Source organism: Zosterops lateralis (genome assembly GCF_965231275.1).
Source record: "Zosterops lateralis genome assembly, chromosome: 6".
In the NCBI taxonomy this organism is placed as follows: domain Eukaryota; kingdom Metazoa; phylum Chordata; class Aves; order Passeriformes; family Zosteropidae; genus Zosterops; species Zosterops lateralis.
Window position 1 is genome coordinate 2,354,253 of NC_139761.1, and position 17,179 is coordinate 2,371,431.

General features: G+C 44.1%; 1 protein-coding gene across 1 annotated transcript; it reads left to right on the forward strand.

Annotated features, from left to right (window-relative positions):
* Positions 1-5,558: 5,558 nt before the first annotated feature.
* Positions 5,559-12,049, forward strand: TMX1 (thioredoxin related transmembrane protein 1). Its single transcript, XM_083863507.1, has 8 exons — positions 5,559-5,715; positions 5,808-5,923; positions 7,409-7,454; positions 8,021-8,149; positions 9,016-9,061; positions 9,146-9,247; positions 9,480-9,552; positions 9,916-12,049. The coding sequence occupies exons 1-8, from the start codon at positions 5,564-5,566 to the stop codon at positions 10,092-10,094; spliced, it is 843 nt and encodes a 280-aa protein (XP_083719633.1). The 5' UTR covers positions 5,559-5,563; the 3' UTR covers positions 10,095-12,049.
* The last annotated feature ends 5,130 nt before the right edge of the window (positions 12,050-17,179 follow it).

A 17,179-nucleotide genomic window follows, 5' to 3' on the forward strand; every position in this document is an offset into this window, starting at 1 on the left:
GAGGCCACACTCACAATTACAACCTCAGAGAGACACTTAATTACTGAATAATTAGCAGTTACTGGCGTTTCTTAGCTCAGAGAGGATTGTGAGACTAATTCCCAGGTCTTCCAAGTGGTTTTCCAAAGTGGGAAGTAGCAAAAGGCAGAGCTGAGGATGGGAAATTGCTCCCAAAAACCTAAAACCCTGAGCACTGTGGGCCTTGTGATGCTTGGCTGAGGCAGCTCAGGTGCTGTGGAGCAGAAGGAATGGGCCTGTTGGATGGGAATGTGCTTTCCAGGGTTTTTATTTCCCCAGAAGGAAGAGGGGATTCTGTTAATCCTGCACACCTACGGACAGTGAGGAATGTTCACATGCACCAAGCCCAGTGTGGCTCCTGAGAAATCACTGGCATCTCTGGGGGTTCCAGTCCAGGATGAATTATTTCCTGTGAAATATAGGATTTCTCTGGAAGAAAAAAAAAATAATAAAAAAAATTAATGTATGGATTGAGCTCCTGGAATGAAATCCTGAGCCACAGAGAAATAATTACCTCTTGACTTTTATTTTTTATTTTAATGCTGATGCCCAGAAAACTGCTCTGAGAGGAATTCTAGATGCCAACTTTCCCAAAAGGATGAAGCCAGGAAACAGCTCACTTTAGCTGGACAACTCATGAAATCCACAGACATTTGGTATTTTTGTAACCCCAACTTTGCTCAAATTGTGGTTGTGTGCTGATGTGACCACAAAATCCCCTTCACCTTAGCAAAACCACCTCAAAAAAAATTACCCAGGATCAGTTTTTCTTCCTGCAGCACTACAAAATGCAACTCCAGGTCTGGCTGGGACTTTTTGGGACAGCTTGGTTTCACCTTGGGCTTTAGGACAATGACTTCATGTCTCCTGCCTCACATGATCACACTCAGGGAAGCTCTCTGCATAATCTCTTGGCATTTCAGAAATGCAGGAGCTGTAAATGAGGTCAGGGCTCTGATGCTGTACCTGATCCAGGCACTGCAGAGCTTGGAATCATCACCTGGCCAAGCCTCTGCTCTCTTCAAGTGCTCCTTCAAAAGGTCAGCCCCAGGTGGGCAAGTGCTGAGCTCCTGCAGCTCCTTCATCTGCTTTGGTGTTCAGCTCATCCTCAGGACATGTAAAGGTGCTTAAAAAATAGAGGAAAAAAAAAAAAAGAAGAAATAAAATAAGGAAAAATAGAACTGCTTCAATTTGTTCCAATTTAAAATATAAATGAATCAACATTCTGCAAAAAAAGAAACCCGGTAAGTCAGTTTGTGTGCAATTTTTTAAAAGTGGTTTTGAGCATTTAGAGAATGGAGTGAGTCTGTAGAATTTGTTCATTCATCTCTGTGGCTTTAGCTTTGGGGATAACATTGAGGCATTTGAGTGTTTGAGCATTTTTATTTTTATTTTCAGCTCAAAAGAAGGCAAAGCCTAAAGGGAGCTGAGTCTTTCCATTTTCACTCCAACCTGCAGTGTCTGATTTTATGAGGCACAGACATCATCAAGAAAAGAGGATTTCTTGATGACACAGGCTTCTCTTATTTCATCATCCTTCATCCTGTATCAAAACCCAACAACTCTGTGGACAGGAGGATTTATCCCAGAATGGCTTGGGTTTGGAAACAACTCAAAATTCACCTTGTTCCAACACTCTTCCATTAGTCCAGGTTATGATTTTCATATTTTTCCCTCTGTCAAACAATTATCTGAGCTTGTGCTTCTTCCTGTGCATCACTAGTGCTCACTCTAAATGGATAATTCTTTTAATGAAACTTAAAAACTCTTTGGTGGTGGTGGTTTTGTAACTCCAACCTTGATCAGTTTGTGGTTGTGTATTGGTGGGATTCAGGTTTAAACTCATCAGAAAATCCCCTTTACCTGAGGAAAACAACCTAAACCATGAGTTCTTGGATGAGGAAAAAGCCTTGAAAGGTGATGTGGTGTCCCCAGCAGGAAATACAGATAATTTCTAACCAAAAAGGATTTTCTTCCTTCACTCCTTCCCTTTAGAAGCAGCCTCAACTCTGCCTCTGTGTGGCAGCACTGAAAAAGAACATGGAAAAAAGAATGAAAGATGTGTTTCTTTCTTAAGGTCACTTGGTTATTAACTCTCTTTATCCTGCCATGAGCCTTGAAAGATGAGGCAGATATTTCTCCTGTCAGCCTGGGAGGACTGAGGGGAACAGGCTGGAGGAAGATGCCTCCAAGATAAAGTTAAGGCTTTTTTTGTTCTCAAAACTTTACAAAGAAACAAGACAATGTCAATGTAACACTAAAAAGGGAGATAAAAGTAATTCAGAGCAGTGATTACACTTAAAATAGTTCCTGGAACCAAGCAGGGGAGGTATGAAGTCATAATTTTCAGGGTCTTTCAAGCTGTTCCCATAGAGAGCTTGGTGTGCCTTTGAAGAAATCTTTTTATTCACAGTGGTAAATTTATTTACACATGGTTACACAACACATTTTTATGCACTTATTCCTCAATGTACCTCAAATTATCAGAGGATAATCACAGAACTGCTTAGGGTTGGAAAAGACCTTCAGGGTCATTGAGTCCAGTTGTTACCCAGAGACAGCTCTTTGCATTTCACCTGATTGCTGATGCAGAATGGAATATTCATGGGTTATCAATAACAAATTTCAAAAATTCAATTATGCCTAAAACAGCAGTCAGCAGAGTGCTGCGAGGAGTGATTTATTCCTGAGTGCTGAATCAATGAATAGCAAGTCCTTAATAATGCCTGTTCTCCTACAGACAGGAACATACACGTTGTACTATAGAAAAGTTGGCAAAATAAGAGAATTTTTTTTAAAAAAGCCCAAATGCTGATTTATTATTTTTTTTTTCCTGCACTTCTCAATGGCTGCCAAGGCTCTGGAACTGTGGGATGTGAAATTATGGCAAAGAAATTATCCAGGCAGGAAAGGGAAGGTGATATTAGTACAGGAGCTGGGGAAAAAATTGTATTAATGAAAGTATGTGAATATACTTTTTTAACACAATGTTGGGAAAGAGGAAAAAGGAAAAAAATGGGGCAAAGAGGTTCCTTCCCTGGAAATGCTTCAAGTGGTGAGAGACAGGAGTGAGTTGATGTGGGATTTGTCTGCTTGTTAACACTGACCTTCTCCCTGACTTCTGCTCGAAAATTAAGCACTCAGGTGCTGTTACTTTCTGCCATAAAAAAAAAATATCACGGAATCATGGAATGGTTTTGGTTGGAAGGGACCTTAAAGGTAATTTTCCAATCCTCTGCCATTTGCAAGGACAATTCCCACTATGCCAGGTTGTTCCAAGCCCCATCCAGTCTGACTTTGGACACTTCCAGGGATCCAGGGGCAGCCAAAACTTCTCTGGGCAGCAGCAGCAGGAGGGAATCTGTGTCTGCTTTTATCCCAGACACACAGGTTGGATGGAGAAGAGTCTGAAAACAACCCTGTGGAGAAAAATCAGGGGTGATGGTTAATGAAAAAACTCAACATGAGCCAGCAGCGTGTGCTCCCAGCCCAGAAACCTCTAAATTTGGGAAGGACACTCAGAAACCTCTAAATTTGGGAAGGACACTGAGGGGCTGGGAATGGAGAATTGTGAAAAACGACGTTTATTTTTTTGGTAAATTTTAAGAAATATGTTTAATAAAATAATTAAGACAATTAGGAGATTAAAAAAAGTTAAGTATGGTTGGTTGGGTGACTTGGCATTCAGTCAAGTCTTACACTTTGTTATTTTAGAGACATTTTTTAAATACTTTTTTTATTGCAATAGTTTATGAATTTCATAAACTGGTTTTTATATTTTAGGAATTGGGTTTTTTTTTTTTGGGGTTTGCTTTTTTAGAGTATGTGTGGTTTGTGGTTGTGTTTTTATTATTACTTTTAGTTTGGGCTTTGGTTTGTGCTTTTTGTAGGTGGTAGATGCTGATAGTTGGTATATTAGTAGCAGAGTCTTTTTTATATGTTCACTGGACGTTATTTTAACTAAACAGACAGTTTAAGCATACTTACATCAACTACTTTCATTATATCTAATTTTACTAATAGCAGAAATAAACTTATATTTTATATTTTTTACTGTGTTATTAATTATATAGCACACATTTTGCAAAAAGCCGATTTTATTATACGCATTTATAACAGAATGGAGCTGGGGAAGGGTCTGGAGCTCCAGGAGAGGCTGAAGGAGATGGGAAAGGGTCTGGAACATCAGGAGAGGCTGAGGGAGCTGGGGAAGGGTCTGGAGCCCCCCAGGAGGGGCTGAAGGAGATGGGGAAGGATTTGGAGCCCCAGGAGGGGCTGAGGGAGCTGGGGAAGGGTCTGGAGCTCCAGGAGAGGCTGAGGGAGCTGGGGAAGGGTCTGGAGCCCCCCAGGAGGGGCTGAAGGAGATGGGGAAGGATTTGGAGCCCCAGGAGGGGCTGAGGGAGCTGAGGAAGGGTCTGGAGCCCCAGGAGGGGCTGAAGGAGATGGGGAAGGATTTGGAGCCCCAGGAGGGGCTGAGGGAGCTGAGGAAGGGTCTGGAGCCCCAGGAGGGGCTGAGGGAGCTGGGGAAGGGTCTGGAGCCCCAGGAGAGGCTGAGGGAGCTGGGGAAGGGTCTGGAGCCCCAGGAGGGGCTGAGGGAGCTGGGGAAGGGTCTGGAGCCCCAGGAGGGGCTGAGGGAGCTGGGGAAGGGTCTGGAGCCCCAGGAGGGGCTGAGGGAGCTGGGGAAGGGTCTGGAGCCCCAGGAGGGGCTGAGGGAGCTGGGGAAGGGTCTGGAGCCCCAGGAGGGGCTGAGGGAGCTGGGGAAGGGTCTGGAGCCCCAGGAGGGGCTGAGGGAGCTGGGGAAGGGTCTGGAGCCCCAGGAGGGGCTGAGGGAGCTGGGGAAGGGTCTGGAGCCCCAGGAGGGGCTGAGGGAGCTGGGGAAGGGTCTGGAGCCCCAGGAGAGGCTGAGGGAGCTGGGAAGGGGCTGAGCCTGGAGAAAAGGAGGCTCAGGGGGGACCTTGTGGCTCTGCACAACTCCCTGACAGGAGGGGACAGCTGAGGAGGCTCTGCTCCCAGGGAACAAGGACAGGAGGAGAGGGAACAACCTTCAGTAGAGCCAGAGAGGGTTTAGGTTGGATATGAGGAATAATTTGCTCACAGGGAGGGTTGTCAGGCATTAGGAGGGGCTGGTCAGGCAATGGTGGGATCCCCATCCCTGGAGGTGGCACTGAGTGCTCTGGGCTGGGAAAAGGTGAGGATCGGGCACAGCTTGGACTTTCAGTGACCTCAGAGACCTTTTCCAACCTCAACGATTCTGTGCTAAGCTGCAAACTGAAAGAAGGGAAATTTAGGACATATATCAAATAAACCCTTCCCTGTGAGTGTGATGAGGCTCTTGCACAACCTGCCCAACCAGCCGCCGCTGCCTCACCCTTAAAATCATCCAAAACCAAGCTGGACGAGTCGCGCTCACCCAACTCAAGGCGCGCCTCGCCTATAGCAAAGCCTGAAAAAACCCGATGGTTTAAAATCCCTCCCAACCCCCAACCATTTCCAGCATTGCCCGGTCCCTCCTCCCCGGCCGTGACGCTGAATAGGGCGGGCCAAGATGGCGGCGCCGCTGAGGGCTCCGCTCTGCGCTTTGCTCTGCCTGACCCTGACCCTGATCCCCGCCACAGCCCGGGCCAAACCCAGCCCCGTCAAGGTCCTCTCGGACGGGATGTGGCGGGAGCTGCTGCAGGACGAGTGGATGGTGGAGTTGTGAGTTGGGGAGAGGCGATTTGGGGGGGATTTATGTGTGTTTTTTGGGGTGTGTTTGTGTGTGTGGTGACAGCGCCGTGCCGCTCCCGCAGCTACGCGCCCTGGTGTCCCGCCTGCGAGAACCTGCAGCCCGAGTGGGAGAAATTCGCCGAGTGGGGAGAAGATCTGGGGGTCAACGTGGCCAAAGTGGATGTGACGGAACAGCCGGGTGAGAGAGGCTGGAAAAGGCTCCTGAATTCCCCCCACCTGGGATTTGGGGGTGCTGAGGGGTCTGGGGGAGCTGAGGGGTCTGAGGGAACTGAGGGGTTTAGGGGAGATGAGGGGTCTGGGGGTGCTGAGGGGTTTGGGGGTGCTGAGGGGTTTGGGGGTGCTGAGGGGTTTGGGGGTGCTGAGGGGTCTGGGGGTGCTGAGGGGTTTGAGGGAACTGAGGGGTTTGGGGGAGCTGAGGGGTTTGGGGGAGCTGAGGGGTTTGAGGGAGCTGAGGGGTTTGGGGGTGCTGAGGGGTTTGGGGGAGCTGAGGGGTTTGAGGGAACTGAGGGGTTTGGGGGTGCTCATCTCCGCTCTGTGATTGTGGGAGAAAAATTGAATTAATGAGGGTAATGAAAGTGTTTTACTCACTTCTACCATTGCTGCTGGCTGGGTGATTAAACGCCTTGATCTTGCTTAATAGAATCCCAGAGTGTTTTGGTTGGGAGGGAGCTTGAGGATCATCCCATATTACAACTTCCACTATCCCGGGTTTCTCCAATTGTGGGAGAAAAATTGAATTAATGAGGGTAATGAAAGTGGTTTACTCACCTCTACTAAACGCACATTGCTCTTGGCTGGGTGATTAAACGCCTTGATCTTGCTTAATAGAATCCCAGAGTGTTTTGGTTGGGAGGGACCTTGAGGATCATCCCATATCACAACTTCCACTGTCCTGGGTTTCTACAAACCCCAAAGTCCAACCTGACCTTGGACATTTCCAGGGATCCAGGGGCAGCCACAGCTTCTCTGGGAATTTGTGCCGGGTTTCACACAAGAACCTCCAGCTTTCCTCACAGGGACAAGACTGTCAGACAGTAGATAAAATAAATAAAATAAATAAAATGGATAGACTATAAGAGCTAAAAGGAGTTAAAGGTTTTTCTCCAGAGCATGATTTTGAGGAGATTTTATAAGCAAATAAGCTTATAAAATGCTTTATAAGCATAATTTTTAAGCAAAAACCAAGGTTTCAGCCTTGCCATTCCAGTCCCTCCTTTGGTTGGTAGAGGGGAAATGCAATCAGCTCTCCTGGAACTCTCCTGAAACTCTTTGTTCTGTCTGGGATTTGTAACCCTGTAAACCTTTGCCATACAGATCTCTTTCTCCAGAGTTCAGTTACTTTTGAAACTTGCCTCACTGGGATTATTTTCTTCAGGGTTTTTGGAGGCTGCAGATCATCTGTGCAAAGGAGAGTTGAAGAGCTCCAGCCAAAACAGTCCAATAGATGAATTTTCTCTGGATATCTCATTTTCCCCATGGATAAATTTCCTTGCTCTTGGTCCAGGGACTTTTTATTTAGTGTGTGCTGCTTTGACATGCACAGAATTGTGTTGGATTGCATTGAAAGATTGATACCTAGGCCTGATGGTGTGTTTTGGGGTGTTAAAGCATTTTTTGCCTCTTTTTTTCCATACAAATACTCTAAAAATAACTTTTCTTACAGGGTTAAGTGGACGATTTATCATCACAGCCCTCCCCACCATCTATCAGTAAGTGCAGGGCAGCAGGGGGGTTTTGGGGTGAGAGTGGCCATTTATTTTCTTCTTTTTTCTGGGACAAATAAATAAGATTTATTATGCTCTTTAAGAACAGGAGCTGCTCTTCACTGACACAACCACCGTCTCACCCACTGTGACCTTGTGCTGCTGGATGATTTCTTTTCCTTTCCCTTCAGGCCTTATTTATTCTGCCTTTTCATGGGTGTTTCTGTTTTGCAATCGTTTCTGGGTTGATCTTCAGTGCAGGTGTGTGGCAAGGGCTTTAGGAAGATCATTATCTTTTATTTTTTTTTTCTTTTTATGGAATCACAGCCTAAAGCTAGCCAAGGTATTCATGGAGGCAGAGATAACTTGGAGCTAGTCCAGGTGTTTGGAAAATATTTTTTAGAGACAATATCAGCTAAAAAAAAATATAAAACAACAAAACTCTGAAAAAGTGAATTTGTAAAAATAGACCAAGTGATGGGAGGGGATTTGTTGGGTGGAAACAAATGCTGCACTTGGTGCTTGGGTCATATAAAATAAAGGATTTTGTTGTTGTTGTTGTTGTTTTACAGCTGCAAAGATGGAGAGTTCAGGAGATACCAGGGAGCCAGGACCAAAGCTGCCTTCATTAATTTCATCAGCGACGAGGAATGGAAATCCATTGAACCTGTGTCCTCCTGGTTTGGCCCTTCCTCTTTCCTGTAAGTTTTTACATTGGTTTTTGTCAGAATTTATTCTCAGACATCCTGAGGTGTGTCCTGCTCCCTGTTCCCAGCTCTGTGTGGGCGGGAACTGTGTGAATTTGGTGGGTGGGTGTCCTAATTCTTCCTCTGTTGCTGTGGGAGGGTTTGTCACCATAGCAGAGGTGACCTGAGCATTGTCACCATAGCAGAGATGTCCCCAGCAAGGTTTACTTTAAGGCTTGAAGAGTAAGTAAACTTACTCTTGTAAGTTTAGGAAACAAAAAAAAAAACTCTAGTTTTTTGCTGACCTTTGAAATTGTTTGGTTTCTGTGGCACTCAGGTGGTTCTGCCCAGTTAAATCCTAGGAAGTTTCTTCCATTGTCTGGAGGGGTCTACAAGGAAAACACAGAGGGATTCTCCATCAGGAAAAAGGGGAAGGGGTTTAAACTGTCAGAAGGGAAATTTAGGTTTGATATATGGAAGGAATTCCTGGCTGTGAGGGTGGTTCTCTTACACAGTGTTATCCCACACCAAGGAATGTGTGAAACTGGGTATTAAATTAGCATTAACAAGTTCTCTGTTATTTTCTGTTCAGACACCAAACTTAAGTGTCTGAAGATCTCTCAGGTCTTATAACCTGATTTTCTTTTAATAGCTTAAATTTTTGTTTTAATAAAACCTCCTGAAGCTTCTTTCTTAATATCTTGACTGGAGCTCCAGCTGCCTTCTCACAGACCATTGGTCCAGATAGAACAGAAAAGTAATTTCACATGTCAGCAGATCCAAGTTAAAGAAATTTGGGAATTTATAGCTGAGGTTGTTTCACACAGGTTTGAGGATGATTTTAAAGTGTTCTCAGCTCCTCTTCTCTGTTTTTTTTCCAGGATGAGCAGCATGTCAGCCTTGTTCAAGTTGTCCATGTGGATCAGGGTATTTGCTTACACCTCCACTTCATTTTATCCTCAGCACGAAACTCAGCTCTTGCTGAAATGATTCTTTTCTCTTTTATTCCAGCATGGCCATGGCTATTTAACAGAAAACCTTGGAATACCAGTCTGGGGCTCCTATGCTGTTTTTGGATTGGCAACTCTGTTCTTAGGAATGGTCCTGGGGCTTGTAAGTGAAGAAGTCCTTGGGGCTGAGTGTGACTTTGTTGTTGCCTCCACCTCTGTTTTGGGGTGGGGTTTTAGGGTACCTTGAGCTGATGAAGAGCAGGATCCATAATCCAAAGGGAAATGGTCACACCAAATGTGGGGCTGGATGGGTGTAAATTTGCCTTAAAAAAATCTTTTCCAGCCTAAACGCTTTTGATGTTTGGGAGTTTCACCTTGGGTTGCTCTGGTTTCAGATGATGGTGTTCCTGGCAGACTGCATCTGTCCCTCCAAAAGGCAGAGACCACCACAGCTCCAGCCTCAGTCAAGTAAGCCCACAGCAAACTTCTCATTCAGTGAAACTTTTTGGTAAATCTCATTTACAGAAAATATCCAAGAAATCCTAGATGTGAGTGTAGGACTTTGCATTTGGGATTGATGCCTCACCCTTAGGGTTTGTAGTGGGTTGGGATTTTCTATTTAGTAAAGCTGGGCTGTTTTTAAAACTGTTTTTTTGGGATAGAAAAATTTTTGAGAGTGTTTTCATCCCTGCAAGACATGAAATTCCACACGGGCAGGGAAAGAAAATTGACTGGAGCTCTCAGCATTGCCCCACTCGCCCGTGATGTTAAAAAAAGTGAATTTTACTTGGGAATGGTTATTTATTTGTGCATTTTCCCTTTCTCCTTGAGGGAAACAAGGCTCAGAGTCAGCTCACCTGCTGAAGAACAGGTATGAAGAGCAAGAGGCAGATGAGGGAGATATCTCAGATAATGAAGCAGAGGGTAAGGAGGGGAGCAAGAGGGACTCATCGCCGAGCGGTGTCCGGCAGCGCTCAGTGCCTGGTGCTGCTCCCCTGGAGAAATCTTAACTGCATTTGCATCAGGATTAGTGCTTGCCTCAGCCACTCAAAGGGAGATCAATGTCAAATCCTTCAGCTTGAAGAGAAGAATGGCTCCTGGCTTGGTAATGTTGCTGCGTTTCATGAATTCAGAGGGAATAATAATTATTAAAAAAAAAAAAAAAATTAAAAGGAGAAAAAAAAAAAAAAAAGGCATCAGGTATTCCAAAGGAAAACTTGCTGTTGGCAAATGGCTGGAACTTCTCCTGTCTGTGTGCAGAGAAGTGCCAAGGAATAGTTGCTGTGGCTTCTGGAATGGTTTGTTCCCTAGGGATTATTTGGAAGAGAATGTAAACCAGAGTCATTCCTGCATTAGGGAGCATTAGCAAGGAAAATGCACTCACCTGGTCGTTGGTGAAACCTCCCAAAAGGCTTCCCTGTTCTTATACTGTTCTTCAGTATAAACCTCTCTAGCTGTGCCCTGAAGAAATGCTGAGGGGAAAAAAGTTCCTTCAGTTAGGGAACTAAAATTCCTTTAGTTTAGGCTTTTTACATGACAAAAACTGCTTTTTTTGCTATGACAATGAGTGCTACAAACCCCTCCCAACCTTTTTATTCTTACCAAGAGCTGATGGAACTTAGCACAAGCACTCTGCAGTGGGATCCTCTGGCTGACCAGAAACCTGCTGCTTGTATCGATTTCTTCCAGAACAAAAAAAAAAAAAAAAAAAAAGCTGTAGAAAACTCTGTGAGCTTCTTGGCCAAGTAGTTTTTTTTTCTCTAGGAACAAGTGACAAGCATCACCTTGAAGTCTTGTCTGTCCCTGTGACTCCACGTGGGAATAGTTTACACACAGGGTTCTCTGTGCAAATCCTCTCCATTCCTCCTCCTGGATTACCAGCAGGACTCTGCTTGTTTTTAATCCATCATTTCTTAGTCAAATCTTGCTGCAAATCCCTGCAGGCTGTGCTTGGCCTGAAGTTAAAATAACTCCTTTCTATCTCTTTTACACAACCTTTTTTTTTTAATTATTATTTTTTTTTAATCCCTGTTTTCACAAAACCATTTTGGAATATTAAACCTGATTTTTTTTTTCTTTAACAACAACAACAAAAAAACCAGTTTACTCTTGTCTGTATGCTGTTTGTTTTCACTCTGTATAGAAATAAAAATAATGCACATGCCCATTGGACCAGTGTTGTAATGAGTTTTCCATATTCCTTTAATGAAATTCCAAAGTTTTTGCAACTGAAGGATGAGCCTAATACTGAGCACATTTAGCTTTTTTTTACAAGCCTGTTATGATTTTTTTTTCTTTGTTTGTTTATGGGTATTTAGTTTTTATTTGTAGTTATTTAGGTGTTTTTACTGTTTAATTTTTATTTGTAGTTAGTGATTTTTTTTAAATTCTTCATCTGACTTCTCTCTTTTATTCTTTTCTCTACATTGGTGCTCTGGAATAACTTGACTTCAGTGCTGTGTGTTAGAAAGATAAACTGATGTTTGAAAGGGTCTTTTTTTGGCTAAAAATCTGAGTGTCCCTGTCCTTTTTACAAGATAAAACCTCTCCTGCTTTTGGAATGAAGACCACTGTGTACCAGAACTGCCTTTAAGGTGTTGGTTTTGTGGAATTGCCTTAAATCCTCTAAAAGTTTCCATCTCTTAGCCTTTGTCAGTGGTAAATAAAGCAATAAATAAATAAATTCTGAGGAGAAGTAGTAGCCCTGTCTTTGATCAGAGGTGTTTTTTCAGTTTGGAGAGGGCTTGAGAAGACAGAAATGTTGTAGCTGGTAGGAAAAAATGTTGACTTGTTTTAAAAGCTGAACTCTGCTCACTCCACTTGGGTTTATATTTAAATGTAGCTTTTCTAAGTGCAGAGGTTTCTAATTTCTCAATTACAACCAAACTTGGTGCAATATAGAGAGGACACCCTGCTGACTTCTGGCTAACTTTTCATTAAAAAAAAAAAAAAAAACAAAAACAAACCCACCCAACCTTTCCTTTGTTGTGCTGGACTTGTGGGGCTCCTGCTTGAAGAATCCCAGCATTAATTCACTTTTTTTTTTTTATTCTGCCTGCTGCTCACTTCTCCCTGCCTTAGGCACAGCAGCAAATCCCAAACCTGCCTCGTAGGGGAGACTGTTCCCAGCTGGAATCCAGCCCCTGTGTGTAATTCCTGCTTGGATTATCCATAGGCAGCCTCTGCTGATCTCACCCTTCATATTTTGCATAATATTCTGGGTTTGTCCTGTGAATATTTAAGTTCTTTGAGTTTTGTTTTGTTTTTTTAAAAAAATCTCAATTCCAAAGATGTTTACTGAGGCTGAATGATGTAACTTGAGTGTAAGAGCCTGTCCTTTGTATGTCTTGATGTTGCTTGAATATCAATTTTGTAAAAAAAAACCACACTGCCCTTTCCATATCACCTGGACCAGGCCTGTTTCATTCCAGAAAGAATTAATGATCTGTAACATTAATTTTGTTCTTCCAAGAGTCTTCAAGTAAAAAAATAACCACCAGCTTTGGATTCCTGTGTTTGTGTCTTTCTTTTTAAATTATTTTTTGGTCAGGTTCTTGCTGCTTAATGATGAAACAGCTGCTTTCACATGGATAAAAATTGTAACCCTGAAGCTAAAAAAAAAAAATGTTTTTTTGAAAAGTCAAAGGTTTGACTTATTATTCAAGGTTTGAATAATAATTCAAAGTAAAGCTGCACTGAGTGATTTTTAGTCAAGACTGGCTCAGGTACCTCATTTTGGTTGATGGTTCCAATAGTTTGGGAAGGAGTTTTCACTTGTGCCAGGCTTAGCCAGAAATGGTAATAAAATGTGAAAAAAAAATATAGGCTGGAGTTGACAAATGATGTTTAAAATTCATTTTTTTGGTGACTGTTCTCTGTGGTTGTGTAAAACTCTTGTGAGAGGTGTCAGAGCTGCAGATGGGCCCCTCCCACAACCCCAGCAGCCAAAGGGATCAACACTGGGGGATTAATCTTGGAGTGGGAAGCTTAATTCCAACTTGTGGCAGCTCTGAAGTGAGAGAGGCTTCTTGGGGAAGAGACAAATCCAGACAAGGAATGCTCAGAGCACTCTGAGTTACAGCCAGCCTGCTCCTTCCCTTCCCTCCATCTCTGCCCTTGGGAATGGCTGTGGAGAAGCTGGGAGCTCTAAATGTGTGGAATTTTCTGGAAAAGTGCAATAATGCTCTTAACTCCTCCCTCAACAGGAATTGAGAATCCCACAGGCATTCAGGGGATGCTCATACAAACCTCACTCTCCCTCCTCTTCCACTCAGTGTGTTGCATCCAACAGGAAATAACAGCAGAAGGGAAAAAAAAAAAAAGGAAAAATCAAACTGAAGTATTTTAACATATTAAAATGGTTGGGAATGGTTTAATGGGGAAAAAAAGTCTGGGAGTTGTTGGCAGTTGGTGTTTGCCAGGTTGCCAAAGGTTGGGCTGGAAATCAGTGGTTTTAGTTGTGATAATGATTGATGGGGAGGGGGAAATTTCAGTATTCAGCACTGGTTTAGAAACACCAAATACCATCTCAAATTTAAGATTTCTTTGCTTTAAGAAGGGGGAATTGTGTCTCCTGTAGGTGTCTTGTTCTTGGAATTCTTGATTTGACCTGGACAACATCACCTTTGGCCCTTCCCTGAGTTTATTCCATGACTGATTCCCCACAGCTTTTCTTTACCTTCCAAACTCCCTGCCCTGATTAACCCAGTGACTCTCTAGAAGAAATTCTGCCTGAACCTGCCCTTTCCCTTCACTTTTCCTTGCTTAAAACTTCCCAGCCACAAATTTCACTTCCATTTAATCTTTGCTGACAGAAATTCCCTTTCACTGCAAGGCAGATCCAAAAGGAAAACTTTTAGGCCCTTGGAATTCTGCCTGCCTTAGGTGGGTTCCCCAAAAACCAGGAGGAATCCTGGGCAGGAAGAGTTGAGGTGGATGTGGCTGATGTGTGAGTGATGTCCTTGAAGTGAGAAATCTGAATTTTGAAATCCCTGTGAACATCAGAGAGGGGAAAGCACCAGTGAAATTTGTGTGTCTCTAAAAGGGTTTTTTTTCTAAATTAAATCATGTCTCCATCAAGGAGTTTTAAAGTGCAAAATAAGAAACCATCAATGCAAGGTCACTATTAAAGATAATATTTTTCTCAGCTGTGCTTTTCCTTCCAGAGTCTTTCTGTTTTGCTGAGCCTGGACCTCAATGCCCTTTTCCCCCTGTTTTTTGTGACTGCTGATTCCTCAGGAAGATTCTCTCTGAGTTTTCCTTTAAATTCTTCAGCACGTGGATGTATCAAGAATCAAGGAAAAGGTGTGTTTGGACTAAAGTTTTCTGGGTTCGTGGGAGAAATGGTTCTCCAAGGATAAGCAGCCATTTCTCCCTCCTTTTCTCACCCCCTTCTCAAATATTTGGGAAGTATTTGAAGTGTGGTCTTATACAGCTTTCCTTTCCTTTCCTTTCCTTTCCTTTCCTTTCCTTTCCTTTCCTTTCCTTTCCTTTCCTTTCCTTTCCTTTCCTTTCCTTTCCTTTCCTTTCCTTTCCTTTCCTTTCCTTTCCTTTCCTTTCCTTTCCTTTCCTTTCCTTTCCTTTCCTTTCCTTTCCTTTCCTTTCCTTTCCTTTCCTTTCCTTTCCTTCCCTTCCCTTCCCTTCCCTTCCCTTCCCTTCCCTTCCCTTCCCTTCCCTTCCCTTCCCTTCCCTTCCCTTCCCTTCCCTTCCCTTCCCTTCCCTTCCCTTCCCTTCCCTTCCCTTCCCTTCCCTTCCCTTCCCTTCCCTTCCCTTCCCTTCCCTTCCCTTCCCTTCCCTTCCCTTCCCTTCCCTTCCCTCCCTTTCCCTTTCCCCTTTCCCTTTCCCCTTCCCCTTCCCCTTCCCCTTCCCCTTCCCTTTCCCCTTCCCTTCCCTCCCTTTCCCTTTCCCTTTCCCTTTCCCCTTCCCCTTCCCCTTCCCCTTCCCCTTCCCTTTCCCCTTCCCTTTCCCCTTCCCTTCTCCCTTTCCTTTCCTTGTATTCCACAGGTTTTACTGTGAGCTCTGTGTATTCCCAGGGACAGAAAGGACAACCCTTTGTGCCCACCTTAGGACAGCACCTGTGCCTGTTCCCAGAATTCCCAAAATCTTTGTGCTGCTGCAGGATCTGTTGTGAGCAGCGATGCCACAACTCCAGAACCGATCAATGAAAAATCCCTGTGTGAGGAGGAATAAAAGCCAAACATTCCTGGAATCTCTGCTCAGGGAGGGCACTCTGGGTGTGTTTTTAGCTCGCTCAGGCTGAACAACCTGCTGAGGGAACTGTCAGGTTGATGCATCACTTGTCAGAGCTCTCAGCGAGGGTGATCCATCCTTTTCCCCATCCATCCTTTTCCCAACTGCTGGAGCAAAAGCCCCTCTGTTTGGGATCTGAGCTTTCCCTGGAGTTTTCCGCCTGTTTTCTTAAGCAGGACAGGCAACAACAAACCCTGCCAGGAGCTGCTGGCCCCGGGGGAAGAGTTGTTTTTTCGCCTGCTCCTCTGGAATTCCACAACCAGGACTAAAACTCCAACCACCGTGGGGTGCTGTAGTGAGACCTCGCTGGGAGGGAGAAGCTGCCAGCACAGAAACCTTTTAAATCAGTGTTTTTGCGAGATTTTCCTGATTGAAATCCCTCCTTGTGGGCACTGAAAATGCCTCATTCTACTCCCAGGAAAGGGAGAAGCCGGGTGGAGGAGCCTGGGGAAATTGGGGCTGGATTTGGCTCCAGGTGCAGGTGAGGCTCCCTCTTCTTGCCTCGAGAGGAGCTCCAGGACATCACTCTTTGCTTTTGTTTAGGATAATTAGAAGTTTAGGATAATTAGGACTAATAATTAATACTCCTCACACTGCTCCAAACAGATCTACTCCAGCCTGGGTGTGTTTGAATAGACTTTTATATTTTTAAAGTATTTTTAAAGGGGTTTTGGAGCACATTTCCTAAAAGGCTGCTCCAGCTTGAGTTGTGGAAGAAGTGAGGCCAGAAGAGGGAGAGAAAAGAACCATCCCACCACACGGTGGCAACGTGGAGATGCTGCAGGAGGATTGCTTGGATTGCTGTGCCTCCCTGAAGGAATTTTCACTTCCACAGAGACACCTGAAGTTAATTCATGGGCTTTAAAAAAGGTGGTAAAAGCAGGAAATGTAAATATTTTAAGCTGTTTCATCTAACCTTGTGGGGATGCCCACAGTGGCATGGACCAAACAAATGGGAAAAAGCAGGTTTTTTTGGGGGGATTGGTGAGACTTTTCTGAATGAAAGGATGTCAGGAAATGAATAATTAAGGCTGAGGCAGAGGAAGTGCAGTGGGAAAGGCACCTGGCAATGGGATGGGGTTTGGCTGAGGTAACAACAGCACAGGGAAATCTCCAACTCCTGCTCTGAGCTTTCCACAGATGGAGTTAGTTTGTGAATATTGAGATCATCACTTGGATTTCCAGGCCTGGGAGTGAACAATGAGACATTGGCAGGCTGAGGAGAGATTTTATGGCTCTCCACAATGCCCTGACAGGAGGGGGCAGCCAGGTGGGATTCAGGCTCTGCTCCCAGGGAACTGGGACACGATGAGGAAACAGCCTCAAATTATGCCGGGGGAAGTTCAGATTTGACATCAGGAAGAGTTTCTTCATGGAAAAGATGGTCAAGTGAGGGAAACCAAGGCACAAAATTTCTCAGAACCTCATACATGCAGCCTCAAATACAGGGTTTGACATGAGACCTTGGAAAAGCCTTGCAAATTTAGACACCAAAAGCAAGAATGTAGATTTGTAATTTAGATATAAACATATTAAGCTAGATAGTGGAGAGTTTTAAGGTTTTAGAGTTAAGATAGAGAAGTAGTTATAAAGGTAATAAGAAGTTTTAAGGTGTAGTTTGTGTGTCACTATATGATTGGATAAAAAAAAAGTGGCAGGAAGTGTGATACAGTTTAATAAGCCATTGGTGTGAAAGTTAAAACAATCCGTGTGGCAGTAGATTATTGGCTAATAAACCTTTAAAAAACCCTCGTAACCTGTGGTTTTGTGACCACTGGCCATGGACTCCTGGTGCATGCAGTGAAGGTGTTCTCACCCTTCATGAAACTGTAAAAGAAGAGCAATA

Excerpts from the sequence above, each read along its gene's own strand:
- TMX1 (XM_083863507.1), top strand. The coding sequence starts at position 5,564 with ATGGCGGCGCCGCTGAGGGCTCCGCTCTGCGCTTTGCTCTGCCTGACC. Across the intron at positions 7,455-8,020 it reads GCCCTCCCCACCATCTATCA|CTGCAAAGATGGAGAGTTCA; the intron begins GTAAGTGCAGGG and ends GTTGTTTTACAG. Across the intron at positions 9,553-9,915 it reads ACAGCTCCAGCCTCAGTCAA|GGAAACAAGGCTCAGAGTCA; the intron begins GTAAGCCCACAG and ends TTTCTCCTTGAG.